The sequence below is a fragment of the Sinocyclocheilus grahami genome, unplaced genomic scaffold (genome assembly GCF_001515645.1).
Source record: "Sinocyclocheilus grahami isolate Dianchi unplaced genomic scaffold, SAMN03320097.WGS_v1.1 scaffold517.1, whole genome shotgun sequence".
In the NCBI taxonomy this organism is placed as follows: Eukaryota; Metazoa; Chordata; class Actinopteri; order Cypriniformes; family Cyprinidae; genus Sinocyclocheilus; species Sinocyclocheilus grahami.
The window spans coordinates 1,387,384-1,404,683 of record NW_015505696.1 but is presented as its reverse complement, the minus strand read 5'-3'; the positions used below and the strand labels follow the sequence as shown (position 1 = coordinate 1,404,683).

At 36.5% G+C, this 17,300-nt stretch overlaps 1 protein-coding gene across 1 annotated transcript in view; it reads right to left on the bottom strand.

Annotated features, from left to right (window-relative positions):
* Positions 1-6,321: 6,321 nt before the first annotated feature.
* LOC107554887 (CMP-N-acetylneuraminate-beta-1,4-galactoside alpha-2,3-sialyltransferase-like) overlaps positions 6,322-17,300 on the bottom strand; it is a 53,206-nt gene continuing 42,227 nt past the window's right edge. Inside the window, exons 10-12 of the mRNA XM_016237532.1 lie at positions 16,463-16,609; positions 9,828-9,974; positions 6,322-7,553 (exon numbers count right to left, since the gene is read on the bottom strand). Coding sequence (XP_016093018.1) covers positions 7,464-7,553; positions 9,828-9,974; positions 16,463-16,609 — 384 coding nt within the window. The 3' untranslated portion in view covers positions 6,322-7,463. The remainder of the gene's footprint in view (positions 7,554-9,827; positions 9,975-16,462; positions 16,610-17,300) is intronic.

The following is a 17,300-nucleotide window of genomic DNA, read 5'->3' as shown; positions in this document are numbered from 1 at the left end:
GAATTATTTTATTATTATTATTATTATTATTTTTGCCCGTATGTTTGGAACTCGAATGTGTGAGGCTTTGCTTTCAGTTATTTAAGCTGCTTGAAATTGCAAACTGGTATTTGTGACCATATTATTTTAATGTATTGCCGTAATCATAAACACTGGTTTGTAGTGCAAATAATTTTACCATTTACTGCACTGTTATTCTTCTAGTTATACCTATATCGGCGAATGCATCAGAAGTCTCGCATATTCACCGAAAATAGCTTACTTTTGTCAGAAAATTCAAAATGACATCACCACAGGATTGAGGGTGGCCCAGAACCTGACCTCTGCCCCGAGTCGCTCTGTCCTTCATGTGTGTCCAGATGTCCTGCTGAGACCGGCTCTCACTCTGCTGTCTATTATGAGGAAGTTCTTGAGTGGAACGAGAAAACAATGGGTCAGAACGAGACTGCGCTCATCACAGACTGACCTCCTGAGCCCCGCATGCAGAAGAGTGCTGGAGGTCCTGGGTGGTCACTGCAGGCCCACGGCTTCAGGATCAGACTCCTGTGGATCAGGTCAAGCTGCTAAATCACTCTTCTAAGCCTCACCACTGCAGGAGACAAGACTAGCAGTTTGATCCGTCTTCTGGTTAGTAAAGTAACAGCACAGCTCTCCTCAGCAAAACACTCGACTTGAGGAATCATTCATGTCTGGAGAACAAATGCTCCAGGATGAGTTACATGCTAAAATTAATACTTTTTTGTTTTATTTGGTTATTATTATGGAGTTATGGGTTTATTCCAGTATTGTTTTAATATCACTGAGATACTATTATAGTCTTATTAAATTTGGAATTATTTTTCTGATTTCATTGTTTTTTTTTTTTTTTACATATGCCAATATAGTTTTTATTTAATTTGATTTAATTTTAGTTTAGTACATTAAGTTAAACTACTTGAAAATGAGAAATATGGCCACGGCAACTAATAGATTTTTTGAGGGATCCCCCCCCCCTTTTGATTTTATTCAGTTTATTTTGAGTTTATTCAGTATTATTATTCATTATTATTTAAAGTAAGTAAGTAACTAACTAATCAACTATCTATCTATCTATTTATTTTTAATGGTTTTAGTTTTTATTAACCATAACAATTTGGTCAAAGTACACTGCCATTCAAAAGTTTAGGGTAAGACATAATAGGAATATTATAATTATATAGTTATAATAACAATAAATGTTTCTTGAGCAGCAAATCAGCATATTAGAATGATTTCTGAAGATCATGTGACACTGAAGACTGGAGTAATGATGCTGAAAATACAGCTTTGATCACAGAAATAAATTTAATTTTACTGTATTTTCACAGAAAACACTTATTTTAAATTGCAATAATATTTCTTAATATTAGAGTTTTTACTGTATTTTTGATGCAGCCTTGGTGAGCAGAAGAGACGTCTTTCAAAAACATAAAAAAATCCTACTAATCCCAAACTTTTCGAATGGTAGTGTCAAAAAAACACCACTCATAATGTTAATAAAACCCACAAATCAAAAACATTTAGTTCAACACAGTTTGTGAATGAGATGTGAAGCTGAGATTGTTACAAAAACATACAGACCATAAACCAGCAGTAGAAAGTGAACTATTGAAGGAACGGCCGTTCAGGTTGGAAAACAGCACATGCTGACCTCTTTAAGACAAACTATAAACTAAGAGGTTATAGTAAACAGCGCTGGAGTTTATATTTAGGGTTTCCAGCAAGAGAATGCAGCAGCACATAGAGAGGATGCTTGACTCTGAGGTAAACACACACACACACACACACACACACACACACACACTTCCCAGAAGGGCCTCAAACTCAAAAGCTTTATCTTCCACATCAGATCCGTCCTTCTCTCGAGGTACAAGTACATGGTGTAGCTTTACAGAGAACATTCGGACAAAATTAAACACCATTAAGATGAACCAATCACAAGGAGTCTGCTTCAGGATGAGAGTCTCGAAAATGAAATGAAAGGAATGGGAGTGACATGAGGATTGAGGCAATGACTGAAAGAAACCGAGACAGATGTAACACATTGAATGAAACATGACATTTTGAAGATGAAAGACTGAAACAGTATTTTCTTGTAAATCTATATAAAAAAATATTTACTTAATTTACAAGTCCAAAATCATTTTTTACAGTGTACTAAAATATAATGTTAGTTCATACACACTTTTTTCACGTAAGAAGGCCCACACTGTAAAAAATGACTGCTGCGATTAGTTATCACAACATTAGAATAAGTAATAATGTGTGGTTTCAACTTTAAAAAGTAAGCGTCCGTGCTTGACTTAAAAATATTTAGTTCAGTCATGAAACTCTAGATGGCGCATTCTGACAGGGTGTTAACGTAACTTATGATATTCAGAGAGTTAAACGACTTGGCACAAGCTGATTGGTTCATGCTGCACATGCAGCCAATGAGCTTACTGCCTTGCATTTATATGGCTGGCTAGCATTCACTTGAGATTCCTGCAGGATTTCTCTGAAACCCTCCCCCTTCCCCAGCTCCATCTGTATAGATCTGCTACGGGGTTATTTTATATGCTATTTGTGCAGCAGCAGCATGTCTTAAAGACTCGCGGCACCGTATCGCCGTATGCATTGGCAGTAGCAAGTTCCTGTACTTGCTTGCAGCAGCAGCAATAATCTACAACTACAGCAATAACCAACAGCAGCAGCAATTCAGCAGCAGTGTAGCAGATCTGTTCCGCCAAGACCAAATGCATTAACATTGTCATATCCATCACCATGCTAAAATGTTCCGAGAGTTGTCATGATTGAACTGTAAGTTTAGTTCATTTGGGATATTTAAGTTATTTCAACTATTTTTAAGTTGTTTTGAGTAATTGCAGCAGTAATTTTTATTTTTTTATATTTAAAATATCATTTTATTAAACTATTAATACAGTAAAAAATGCACAAATCTGTACATAAATCTTCTGTTCCAATTTTTACCACATTATTATTATTATTTATTTTTAGTTTTTTTCCTTAGTCTTACTTATTTAAATGTTCTTTCTGTTCTCTTGTCATATATGTATGTTTATACCAAGAGCTCCTAAAAACAACACATTTCTTGTGTGTTTGCACACACTTGGTGAAAAAAGCACATTCTGATTCTGATCATTAAATAAAAATTCATTTTTTTGTTACAAGGGCTGTCATGTGCACTTGTCTTCAGTTTTTGCATTCATCTTTTAATCAGCTGTTTTTGTTTTTGTGATTTCTATTGGATGTATGAAGTGAGTTCTTCTTAAGTTCACACATGTGCACAGAATCACATTAAATATTGTTTTTACAACCGCAAAGTGTCTCAAGAATCCAAATCTGCATAGAATATTCGCAATTAATCTGATTTCCAGCCAGTCTCTAGAAAGTAAAATGAAACAGCAATATCAAATTAGTTAAATGTGATAAAAAAATGCATTAAATGTGTTCAATATCTTAAGTCATATTAAAGAAATGCATTATTTTGAAAACCCCTGCTCTAGGAAGCACAATCCACATTTAAACTCTTTGTACTGCTTGAACTCTTATTGAGCGTGAGGGCATTCAACTGCTCCATTTGATGGTGCGGAAACTGCCCTAGCTGTGTTTTCTGTTGGACTTTAAAAGAAAGGGTGTGAGTGGATGACCTGTCGGGAAGAATAAAGCCAAAGCGGAGTGATTCTTCACAGGCGGAGCTCAGAAACACGGCACACACTGGCCTTCAGTGCGACTGTAACCAAACCCTGCTCGACTCTGCTCCGCCGAGTGTGAAGCTGTCAGGATCTGACCTCTCCATCACAGCCGTGTCACGAAGGCCCACCTACATGGACAGACGCACCTGTTCCAGCCCTCCATTCACCTCTCCAGCTCCCAAACCTCGCTGCACCCTCGTCCCGCGGCGTACAACCAGGTCAAGGATTGTCTTTAAATAGGAGACACCTGCCCGTTGTGTCCATAGCTCAACTGTCTGTGATCTCACACTACTTTCTAAATCTGTTCACTGCACTCCGAGCACATTAACCGTTGGCCGTGAGGAGCGTGGCATCCCATCGCGCGGCCCTGAACACCATACAGCCGCAAAGTTCGCAAGATTTACATTCCAGATTTCACTGTTAACACGGCGATTAAAAGACATCTGGTAACACTTTATAATGTTCCTTAATAACATAAACAAACATTAAAAAAGTGCTGTTTTTACAGTGGATTTCTGCCAGTTCTTTACTGTAAATTTAACAGGTTTCTTTCCAGTGTACATTCAGCTATGAAGCACCCAGTCGTCTGGTCACTGTATCAATGAAAATGTTGCAAGCTTGAAAGAATCTCAAGGACAGAGTTTGTGAAAAACACTTGGAAGGAGGATATAAATGAAGGAGTTTAGTTCTTTCGGTTCCTCTATTCGTCTCATAGCTGATAACCTCAAAACTACAAGGCATTATAACCCAACTGAAGATGTTATTAAAAGTATTTTAACCCAAGATTAACTCAGCATTATATTTTAGCCTTTTTCACACCGTTTATACTTCTCCAGCAGGAAAATGCCACCCGAAAGTGAAAGTAATTTGAAAATGTATGGGAAAAAATAGCTCTAAAACAAAATCCTGTATTTTTTGAAAATCCCTTATACACTACCATTCAGATATTTTTCCAATACATAAATAAAATAAATACATACATAAATAAAAAATAAAAGCATAGATAAAAATAAATAAAAAATTCAGTAAGGATGCTTTAAATTGATCAAAACTCACAGTAAACACATTTATAACATTATAAAACATTTCTATTTCAAATAAATGCTGCTCTTTTGAACTTTGTATTCATCAAAAAATACAGAAAGAAATGCATTACAGTTTTTACAAAAACGTTTTCAACACTGATAACAATCAGAAATGTTTCTTGAGCAGCAAATCAGCATATTAGAATGATTTCTGAAGATCATGTGACACTGAAGACTGGAGCAATGATGCTGAAAATTCAGCTTTGATCACAGAAATAAATTCCACTTTACAATATATTCAAATAGAAAACAGTTGTATTAAACTGTAATATTTCAGAATTTTACTGTATTTTTGATCAAATACATGCAGCCTTGGTGAGCAGAAGAGACTTTGAAAAACATTTAAAAATCTCGAAAAACATTTAAAAATCGTTCCAACACCAAACTTTTGAATAGTAGTGTAAAAAATTCATAAACTATTAAAGCTGATTCAATTTTGTGGATAAGAGGTCATAGATTTCAATTGTCAAAATAATCAGGTTGAGAACTTTTTCACATAGTGTTACAAAAATAAACGCACCATCTTAAAATGAAAAAATAAAAACACACAGGAAATCAAATCCAGAATGCCAATATTGCTTCGAAACATAACAGCTAATTTCTTCCACTGATTTAGAGTAATCCTCTGTAACTAGTCTGGTAACTAGTCGGTTGCTGGTTCAATCTTTTACCATTATGTCCTTGATCAAGACCCATTGTGTTTGTGCTGAAAGAGTCTTTGGATTCAAAGCCTCAGTTAAACCAGCAGGTGAACACAGTTAAACACACAGTAGACAAACCTTTACCCACTAGATGCACATCTGATGCACCACACATGAAAAACTATAATCATATTCTGATATGTCACTACATGATTCTGAACAGCCTGGAGCAGAACGTCATGCCACAAAAAAATCCAGATGAATCCAGACCGTCCATTCCTAATACTTCCATTAACCTTTTGGCACAAGGGCCCTGAAAAACCCCCAGCGCCGTCGTGAGTCATGAGACAAGCAGCCGGAGTGTTTGCTTCCGCCGCACACATAAACATCCAACTGTTTGTTTGAGGAAAAAAAAAAAAGGCAGGTTGATCAGGTGGAAGTTTAAATGCTAAACATGAGCTTTCCATAAACAGGTGCTGATGTTTTTCAATCATGTAATAGTAGAATGAACACAAGTCAACGGCAAATGTGTTTAGGTGAGCAATAGACTGTTATATAAAGCAGTTAGATCCAGTTCTTGAATCTGATTGGTCGAGAAGCATAACGAGTGCTGAAAGAGTAGCAAAGCTTGCCTTTTCTAAATACTAATAGAGTGCATTAATGCCTATCCAATGTTAGCAGCCTTGGTGCTGGAAGTATTTTTCCAATCATGGGTAATGTATGATCAATTAACAACCTTGTAGCTCACAATAGGTCCATTCAAATCAATTACCCTAAAGAGAAAAGCTGTAGAAAGATAGTACTTCAAAAATATGATATAAAATTTACTTTATTTACATGTCATTATTTTAATTTACTTATTAAAATACATATTTTATAGGTGGTATCAACAATGGTATAGAGCATCATGTAATTTGACTTGTATTGGTACCAACAAATGTAATTTGCTACTAACACAGCACTCACTGAAGGTCTACTATAACATACAATTCTTATGCATTATTAGGGGGCCGTTCACACAGAATGCATATAAAACGCGAGACGCAGCGCTCAGGAACGGTTTTTAAAAAAAGTGCAGTGCAGAACGCCTCTTCCGCCATGTTGCCATCAAATACAACAGTTTCCAAGCCAACTTGCTACTGTAAACAAAAGCTTGCAACGCTTGCCCCGCCTCCAGGGTCTTCTGATTGGTCCCCTGTTTTGGAACTGACATTGATGAGCGGCACTGCATGTAAAAGTTTAAATTCTTTGAAATTTACACAGCGTCTTAAAAACATGGCGCTCATGTGCGAGACGGCCATTCATGTCCATCTAGCGCGTTTACATTGAAAAACAATGGAAAAGTAGCGCATTTAAATGAAAATACGCGTTCTGTGTGAACGGCCCCTTACACATCAATTGACAGTTCAAATGAAAAGCCCATTTCAGACCATGTAGAAATCTTGATAATACTTTAATCCGTCTTGTCTCTTGATCTGGTTATACACAGAGAGGGATATACATGTGCAAGGCGCAGGAAACAAGCGGATGCTGATTGGTTTTAATGGCACACGTCAGAAGAGCAGAAGAAAATTAACAGTGACAATCATTTGTTGTGTGCTCTTGTGCATAGCCTGAGATTGAAGAGAACAGTAATAAAGCATTCAAGCTGACTCATCTTAAAAAATAAAGCATCTTAATGACGGTGATTAAAATACTGTCTAATAAATACTGAATACAATGGAGTAAAAAAGCAGGAGAAAGCAGCAAGTTTCCAGTCTCTGTCGGGCGTCATGGCACACAGGAACGGACTCTTTCTCGCCTTCGTGACATCTTATAACAAGCATTACCATGTTTGAGGTGAGGTTGCCATGGACACCTTCCAGCATATGAGGTGAGGTCACTTCCTCCGGCTGCATCATGTGATTGGCTCATACATCTTTAGGCGTTTGACGGCTCGTGTTAGTGCGAGTCCATCGGCTGGGATGCCGGTCACCAGTGATATGGTGAATACTATCTATCCGCTGCATGACGTGGACGTGACGTCAGATCCCATTGGTCAGGTCCTGAATAACGCCCACCTTCACCAGCTTTTGGAGAAACTCTTTCTCTTTGGATATGTTGTGTGTCCATGACTGGGTGTGTGTGAGAGAAAGAGAGAAACAGAAAGAGCACAATAGGGTAAACGCTCATCAAAAGTTTGTCACGTGTGCTACGTTTAAAAGAGCCATGACGTCTGCATATGCGACTTCGCTTTTGATTTCACAAGCCACAAAAGCAGTTCGGACGGTCCACCTAAAGTAAACATTTACAACAACAGAGGTGCTCTTCTAGCTAAAGAGAGAAAATGACAAGTCACTGTGCAATTCAGTGCCATCTACTGATTTGCATTTTAAATCGAATCATCCTTTTGATAAAACATGTATCTTCTAAGTAGAAAAAAAACACTTTTTGCACCTGAAATAGGCCAGTTTAGGCCCACATCACAGGTATGTTTTGGATAAGTATCTTATTTTATCATTTCGGGTCAGTGCTGTGATGCCACTGAAAATATAATCTTGTACATGCATTTTTATGCTTTTCAAACGTAACCCTCATATTGCATTCAAAATCTGTATACTATTGTCTGTTTGGACCTGAAGTATCATTATTTTATAAAACCATAATATTATTTATCAAAAACCATTTTTCCCCAATACTAATGAGAAATTTTATTTGAATATATCTTTGTATGAAATGAATAAGAACATTTAATCTGAGGACCAGTATATTAACCCTAATATCAATAATGGAATTTAATTCAATTCCTTTGATTGAATTGAAAACAGTTAAAATTTACGAAACCTACATATTTATTACAAAAATTAAATTCAATGTTCAATTTCAGATTTCAAAATTTCATACATTTAATTTTCATGCAATTAAAAAAATAAAAATAAATCAGTTTCAAAACTGTGTGAGATGTGGGGAAAAGGCTACATATATTTTGCAATATTTTTGTGACACTAATATAACTCATAGATAATTTTATAAAAGTATTTGTGACTAATTGTATCCATACATACCCGGGTCCAAAATTACCCAAATATTTTTTTAAGGTTATATCTCTTTAAAAATAACTGTAAAAAATATGAAAAAGACCCACGGTGTATTTTAAGGGTCTTAAAGCATTTGCAAGTTTAATTTCCTTATTATTTAATTCCCTTACTATTTATTCCCTCAAAATGGATCCGAATGTTTTTGAGGGTTAAAGGTTAGATTTTCTTTAATGGAACTTGTTTTATAACTGAACTGAATCACTGAACTGACTTGAGCTGAATAATGACACTATTGTCTTTTTAGAGCACCTTTACAGCTGAATTATATTTTGCCTCATTTTTGAAGTTTGCATCATTGATTCTGTTACTTCCGTTTAATACTGTGAAGCTGTTTTGTATAAAACAAACATCTGTATGAAGCGCTATAGAAATAAAGTAGACTTGACATTGTTTTTGCATATTCTGCAGATTTTTTGTTGTTGTGTCAATCTCTTGACACACACACACACACACACACACACACACACACACACACACACACACAAAGGAACTACTGGACTGACTAGACCCTCAGAAATGAATCCTTATTATTGAACCCTGTAAGTATCTTGTAGTATCTGACTGCTTCATTTTATTAGTAGCTTGGCAAAGCTACAGTGTCAAAGTAGTTTCCTCAACACTGAAAGAAGAACACACACACAGCTCAGACTGCCAATGCTGCCTCATTACTCTGACCTCTCGGGTTTCTGCATGTTCCTGGAACAGAGAGCAGCATGAGGTCATGTGACCTGTTTATGGACGTGACTCAACGGACAGGATATTCCCAAAGATCATCAACCAGCGAGCGGACATCACTGGTGTACTTCAGACACATTTACATTCACATTCTACTCTTTTTAGATGCCAAACCGAAGACATTTCTGTTAACGGTGATAAGATAGGTCAGAAATTAATCAGGTTCCAGGGCAAAAAAAAAAGAAGGCCCCTGAAAGTGACAAAGTCCTCCAGTTATTTAAAATATGAATTCCTGTTTTTATCTGCTATCACACACACCATACACTTTTAAAAATATTTTATTGGCATCGGTGGTTCCACGAAAAATCTTAAATATTCATGGAACATTTCTATTGCACAAAAGGAAAAAAGTTTTTTCAGATTATTAAAATGTTCTTCACACTATAAAAAAAGCTTCTTTTAAGAACTGTTCACTGAAAGGTCCTTTGGCGAACCAATAATGGCTCTTCTATGGTATTTCTGTTAAAACCTTCTTTTAATTCTAAGAGCGTAATATGTGCATTTTACTATAGCTCACTAGTTTTGTAACAGAGTTCGAGAGAGATCCATCAGACCAGGTCAGTGTGGTGCTGTTACCTCTTTGATTGCAGACATCATGAGCTTCTCATAGTAGTGCAGAGGTGCGTGAGGTGTGTTCATGTCATATCCGAATCCGGCCACCGCCACCTCATCACAGTTATGGAGAGCCATCGTGATCGCAACAGTCCCCAATGTAGGAATATTCTGGAAAAACCAAAACACTTTTAGTATCGCACGTCAGTTTAGTGAGAGCGTATAAAATACCCAACAGTCATTCTTGAGTATGTAGGTAAAGATACCTTCATAAACCCTCAAGTTTAAGAAAAATTACAATTAATTAAGAAAAATAGTGTTTCTGGTTATTACTGCAATTTGTCTTTTAAGAAAATGTTTTATGGAAAACAAAAAAAAGTGTGAAAAGTGTGAAAGTGAAACATTTATATGTGAAAAATGATACAAATGTATTATTTGAAAAATAAACAAAAATGTGCTTTAATATATACTTGTATTATATATGCACAAACAAACATTTTTATAAATGCATATATAAACTGCTTAGACTAGTCAAAGTCTTGAACTAGTCTTGAATTAGAGAATGTCTGACTGATTCAGAAAATTCTTCTAAATCAAGATGAATCTGAATCGAAATTTTGATGTCTAGGTCATTTAAAAGAACATCTACAGTAATAACCAGAAAGTATTTATAGTGATACAAATCTGTAAATGATCTGTGATTCACTTACAAATCTAACTCAGACATATTCGTAAATGAATCATTCAGACCAGTTTTATAAACCAAACTTTCAATGATTCACTGAAAAGAGTCGTCTCAAAAGAATGACACAAATCTGTCAACTCTATAACTTATGCAGTTAGTATTTACAACTATATTGTTTGAGCAAAAGTAATTTAACAAAGTATTCAAGTACTGCAAAATGTCTGAATGTTGTAACATGAAAAACAACAAACATTAGTAGTCAAGTACTCATTTTCTATTAGCAATAAAACAATCAAGCTTTAATTCACCACTATACGGTTTAATTCATACTACACTGTATGGTGAAATGAGATGAAATTTGTTGAGCAAACACTGAACATGCCATGGATGGACTGGACACTCAGGGTAGTTGAGTGCACTGCTCACACACTTCAGGACAAGATAATACACCGTGTGACTGACTTTATCAGAGACACAGACAGAGCGGGACGTGTGTGTGTGTGTGTGTGTGTGTGTATCAGCAGAGAGGCATCATCCAGTCACCACCTGATCCACTGAGGCTGGTGAGATGAGTCTCAATGTGAAAGTCTTATCACCACAGAGAGACACTCTCCTGACTAATCCGGCCCCAGACACTCCGCCTGCATGCTGATAACACAAGAAACGCATCACAGCTCGAGCCCCTCGAATCATATCTCCATGGCAGCAGAGCGCAAACAGACTCTGGATCAGGTGGAGATGAGGCGGTCCAACACTTCATTTCAACATCATCTCGGGGGGTGCAACAATAAGGATGACCTGCTGACCCCGGGCCAGTGTGAGAGAGTTTTGGGTCATTTCGGTACATTTTGATCATGTACATGAATTATTTATTTATTTATTGTTTGTTTGTTAACTTTTAGGGAAAATGATCTAAAAGTATCTATCTGACTACCATAGATGAGGTTTTGTTGAAATTGCAAGAGTGAATTGTGAAACAGTAAAAACAGGTAAAAAAAAAAAGAACACTATATACTGTGTATATATATAATATTATTTGCCATGCATGTCATAATTTTCCATAAACTGCTCAGAAATATTTTATAAAATGCTTAAAATATTTTATGAAATACATTACATCTATATATATATATATATACACACAAATATTTTAACAAATATATATACTGTATATATATATATAAAACATGCATATATATAAATATATATGCATAAAAAAATAACTTAATAAACTTTAGTCACTGCACCCTGACTCACAAATCCCGAAACAACTATTACTTTAACAAAGTTACAAAAAATAAACCTGTGACTGCTTAGAGTAGGCTTAAAACAAATTATATATTTTTTTTATTTAAGACTAATCATAACTTTTTTGTTTTGTAAATTATATTAAAAAAAATGTATGTATGTGTGTGTATTTTAAGCACATTTTTATTATATAATAATTTTTCTAAAAAATTTTTTTTTACATTTTAATTCATTTTTATACATTTTTGTACATTTTTCATTAATGTAAATATAATGTTTTTCATAAAATATTTCGTTAAAAGACAATTTGCAGTAATAACCAGAAAAAATACAATTACAGTGAATGAGACTTGTAAATGAATCACAGATCATTTACAGATTCATAAATAAAACACATACTGAGCTTATTTGAATACAAAAAGTTAAGACGCATTACCTCTTGTCTAACTAGTTCCTAAGACATAGGCTGTGTTTCTGCAACTGGCCCCTGGCCTTTATTCAAAGAGGAGAAAAGTTTTCAATTCTGACTGTGACAGTATGGTTTGGATTGACCGCTTTAATATTTATTCAGTGTTTGCTCCTCACCCCTCTTCCCATGAAGCCATTGTTGTGTGGAAGGCCGATGAATTTGAAGGCTGCTTCCTGGATGAAATACGGGTTCAGGATCCGTATATCTTCTGGCTCTCTTGGAACGACACGTGCCACGGACTTCCAGAATCCCTCCATACTCCGCTGAAAGACATCAAGAGCGGAACACAGAAGACACTTGAATTAATACAAGAAACAAATGAAAAGAATAAACCTGCGTGACTTCGCTGACGGTCTTTACCAGCTTTTCTTTTCAAACACTCCTGCTCTGTGAATACGCTATTATAACCGCAGAAAGGCCTAAAGTGAAGCTGACACAGAACAGTCACTCGCGGCCACTGAATAACGCTCTCAGCTGAGTAAATAAGCCGCTCACTTTGAATAAAAGAATAAAAAGGGTGACGCTAGCAAATCGTCGGAGCCAAAGAGCGTGTCTGAACACAGAGCTCTCTCGCTCTCCTCGTGGGATGCCCACTTCACCTGCAGCTAATATGAAGGACCTTACGAACACACCTGGGAGAGTGTGACTGTTAGAAGCCATAACTCCGCTTGACATTCTGGAGCAACAACACCGGTGGGATTTCATCAAACGGCATCCTAAGTCACGGTACTACAAATAAACACGCAGTGTAATTACGTCCTGCCCTGTTTTCTTTTCAAGGGCTTTACAGTGGGTCGCACAACTACACAAAAACAACAAGTGCTTTGACCCAGGGAGCCTTACTTTCTGGTGTAATACAAACCACATGTGTCGCGGTATAATATGATCACAGTTATCAGTCGCAATAAACCATCTTCCAAGAATTTAAAAAGTGCCATTTTTACATATTGCCTTTCATGCAGTGTGTAACGTAGCTGTATGTGAATGTAAATGATCTGCAAAGCTGTAAAGCCGAAAGTGCACGATAAATAAAGTTATTATCTCCCAAAAGAAAGAATAGACTCTGAACAGCCGAAACGAGTCGTCACCCACTTCAGTGACGGCTACACATTTGCATAATGCCCATCTATGTTCTACATTGGTCGGCTGCGAACAACTTGACCCGTCCTCAAACACTGTAACTTGTTTGTTTTGTTAACATCATGTCAAGAAGATGCTGTGAAAGTAAATTCATTTTATTTTCATTTCCGAAAGATTCATTTTCAAAATTCACAGCAGTTCAACCCCAATCTTTTTTGTGTTCCCGTCATTTTACTGCCGACTGCTTCTCTAATCTCGGTGAGTTCAACACAGGATTCACAAAACGCCTGCTCTTGAGAGATGACTCAGTACCCAGTTTATTTGGACCAGCTGCTCCACTGAATCACACCCTGTAAGTATGATAAATAATAGATGTTTCAAAATACAGAACTATGGCAAAAGGTGTGAAAGTCTCATGTTGAAAGTCTCATGTTCATCAAGGCTGCATCTATTTGATCAAAGATACAGTAAAATTGTTCAACATTACAATTCAAAATAACTCCTTTGTATTGGAAAATATTTTAAAAAGTAATTTATTTCTGTGATCAAAGCTGAATTTTCAGCATCATTACTCCAGTCTTCAGTGTCACATGATCTTCAGAAATCATTCTAATATGCTGATTTGCTGCTCAAGAAACATTTCTGATCATTAACGCTTTGCTTCATATTTCTGTGGATTGATGAATGGATAGTTCAGAAGAACAGCATTTATTCAAAATATAAATCTTTTGAAACATTATAAATGTCTTTATTCTCACTTTTGAGCACTTTGATGTGTCCTTGCTGAATAAAAGTTTTAATTTCTTTAAAAAAAAAAATCTTACTGACCACAAACTTTTGTCATGTATTAATTTCTGAAGTCTTAAAAATCGGTAACATTCAAAGTCATCTTATAAAAATCATCACTATACTTCAGGCCTGGCCAGCTTTACTAAGGATGCAGAAAGCAGGTGCAGGTCAAATCCGGACATATTTTGAGCGAGCACTGAAGCAGAGGTGCTGGACTCGTAGGGCGAGAGTCATAAACACACAGGTGGAAAATGTGACGTGGCTCGGGCAGAGAGAGATGAACATAATACCCTGCACCGTGAAGAGGAGAGGGGCCTTTTAAAAGCCCCATGAAAAACAAGAAGCGCAAACAAAGCCACAAAGGCAAGGAAGACCCTGTATCAATCACCCTGTGGCAGGATCCACCTCCTACATCGCACGAGGCCTTTGTACGCAGAGTTTCTCTGATACCCGTCACCGAGCTGCTTGAAACAGACCTGCAGAAGAGCTGACTAATGATTACGAACTCTGAACTCTGGCTGATGTATGTCTGCCGATGCGTCCAAATGGCTCATTGTGCTGTATTACAGACAGGGTCACTCAACACTGCCGTAGCAACAAGCGGAAAACTAATCTGACCACACTGCTCAATGTACAGCGCTACGGCAAAACAAGCTGTATTTTGGCTGAAATGTGAAATACAAATCTGTCAACTCTATAACTTATGCAGTTAGTATTTACAACTATATTGTTTGAGCAAAAGTAATTTAACAAAGTATTCAAGTACTGCAAAATGTCTGAATGTTGTAACATGAAAAACAACAAACATTAGTAGTCAAGTACTCATTTTCTATTAGCAATAAAACAATCAAGCTTTAATTCACCACTATACGGTTTAATTCATACTACACTGTATGGTGAAATGAGATGAAATTTGTTGAGCAAACACTGAACATGCCATGGATGGACTGGACACTCAGGGTAGTTGAGTGCACTGCTCACACACTTCAGGACAAGATAATACACCGTGTGACTGACTTTATCAGAGACACAGACAGAGCGGGACGTGTGTGTGTGTGTGTGTGTGTGTGTATCAGCAGAGAGGCATCATCCAGTCACCACCTGATCCACTGAGGCTGGTGAGATGAGTCTCAATGTGAAAGTCTTATCACCACAGAGAGACACTCTCCTGACTAATCCGGCCCCAGACACTCCGCCTGCATGCTGATAACACAAGAAACGCATCACAGCTCGAGCCCCTCGAATCATATCTCCATGGCAGCAGAGCGCAAACAGACTCTGGATCAGGTGGAGATGAGGCGGTCCAACACTTCATTTCAACATCATCTCGGGGGGTGCAACAATAAGGATGACCTGCTGACCCCGGGCCAGTGTGAGAGAGTTTTGGGTCATTTCGGTACATTTTGATCATGTACATGAATTATTTATTTATTTATTGTTTGTTTGTTAACTTTTAGGGAAAATGATCTAAAAGTATCTATCTGACTACCATAGATGAGGTTTTGTTGAAATTGCAAGAGTGAATTGTGAAACAGTAAAAACAGGTAAAAAAAAAAAGAACACTATATACTGTGTATATATATAATATTATTTGCCATGCATGTCATAATTTTCCATAAACTGCTCAGAAATATTTTATAAAATGCTTAAAATATTTTATGAAATACATTACATCTATATATATATATATATACACACAAATATTTTAACAAATATATATACTGTATATATATATATAAAACATGCATATATATAAATATATATGCATAAAAAAATAACTTAATAAACTTTAGTCACTGCACCCTGACTCACAAATCCCGAAACAACTATTACTTTAACAAAGTTACAAAAAATAAACCTGTGACTGCTTAGAGTAGGCTTAAAACAAATTATATATTTTTTTTATTTAAGACTAATCATAACTTTTTTGTTTTGTAAATTATATTAAAAAAAATGTATGTATGTGTGTGTATTTTAAGCACATTTTTATTATATAATAATTTTTCTAAAAAATTTTTTTTTACATTTTAATTCATTTTTATACATTTTTGTACATTTTTCATTAATGTAAATATAATGTTTTTCATAAAATATTTCGTTAAAAGACAATTTGCAGTAATAACCAGAAAAAATACAATTACAGTGAATGAGACTTGTAAATGAATCACAGATCATTTACAGATTCATAAATAAAACACATACTGAGCTTATTTGAATACAAAAAGTTAAGACGCATTACCTCTTGTCTAACTAGTTCCTAAGACATAGGCTGTGTTTCTGCAACTGGCCCCTGGCCTTTATTCAAAGAGGAGAAAAGTTTTCAATTCTGACTGTGACAGTATGGTTTGGATTGACCGCTTTAATATTTATTCAGTGTTTGCTCCTCACCCCTCTTCCCATGAAGCCATTGTTGTGTGGAAGGCCGATGAATTTGAAGGCTGCTTCCTGGATGAAATACGGGTTCAGGATCCGTATATCTTCTGGCTCTCTTGGAACGACACGTGCCACGGACTTCCAGAATCCCTCCATACTCCGCTGAAAGACATCAAGAGCGGAACACAGAAGACACTTGAATTAATACAAGAAACAAATGAAAAGAATAAACCTGCGTGACTTCGCTGACGGTCTTTACCAGCTTTTCTTTTCAAACACTCCTGCTCTGTGAATACGCTATTATAACCGCAGAAAGGCCTAAAGTGAAGCTGACACAGAACAGTCACTCGCGGCCACTGAATAACGCTCTCAGCTGAGTAAATAAGCCGCTCACTTTGAATAAAAGAATAAAAAGGGTGACGCTAGCAAATCGTCGGAGCCAAAGAGCGTGTCTGAACACAGAGCTCTCTCGCTCTCCTCGTGGGATGCCCACTTCACCTGCAGCTAATATGAAGGACCTTACGAACACACCTGGGAGAGTGTGACTGTTAGAAGCCATAACTCCGCTTGACATTCTGGAGCAACAACACCGGTGGGATTTCATCAAACGGCATCCTAAGTCACGGTACTACAAATAAACACGCAGTGTAATTACGTCCTGCCCTGTTTTCTTTTCAAGGGCTTTACAGTGGGTCGCACAACTACACAAAAACAACAAGTGCTTTGACCCAGGGAGCCTTACTTTCTGGTGTAATACAAACCACATGTGTCGCGGTATAATATGATCACAGTTATCAGTCGCAATAAACCATCTTCCAAGAATTTAAAAAGTGCCATTTTTACATATTGCCTT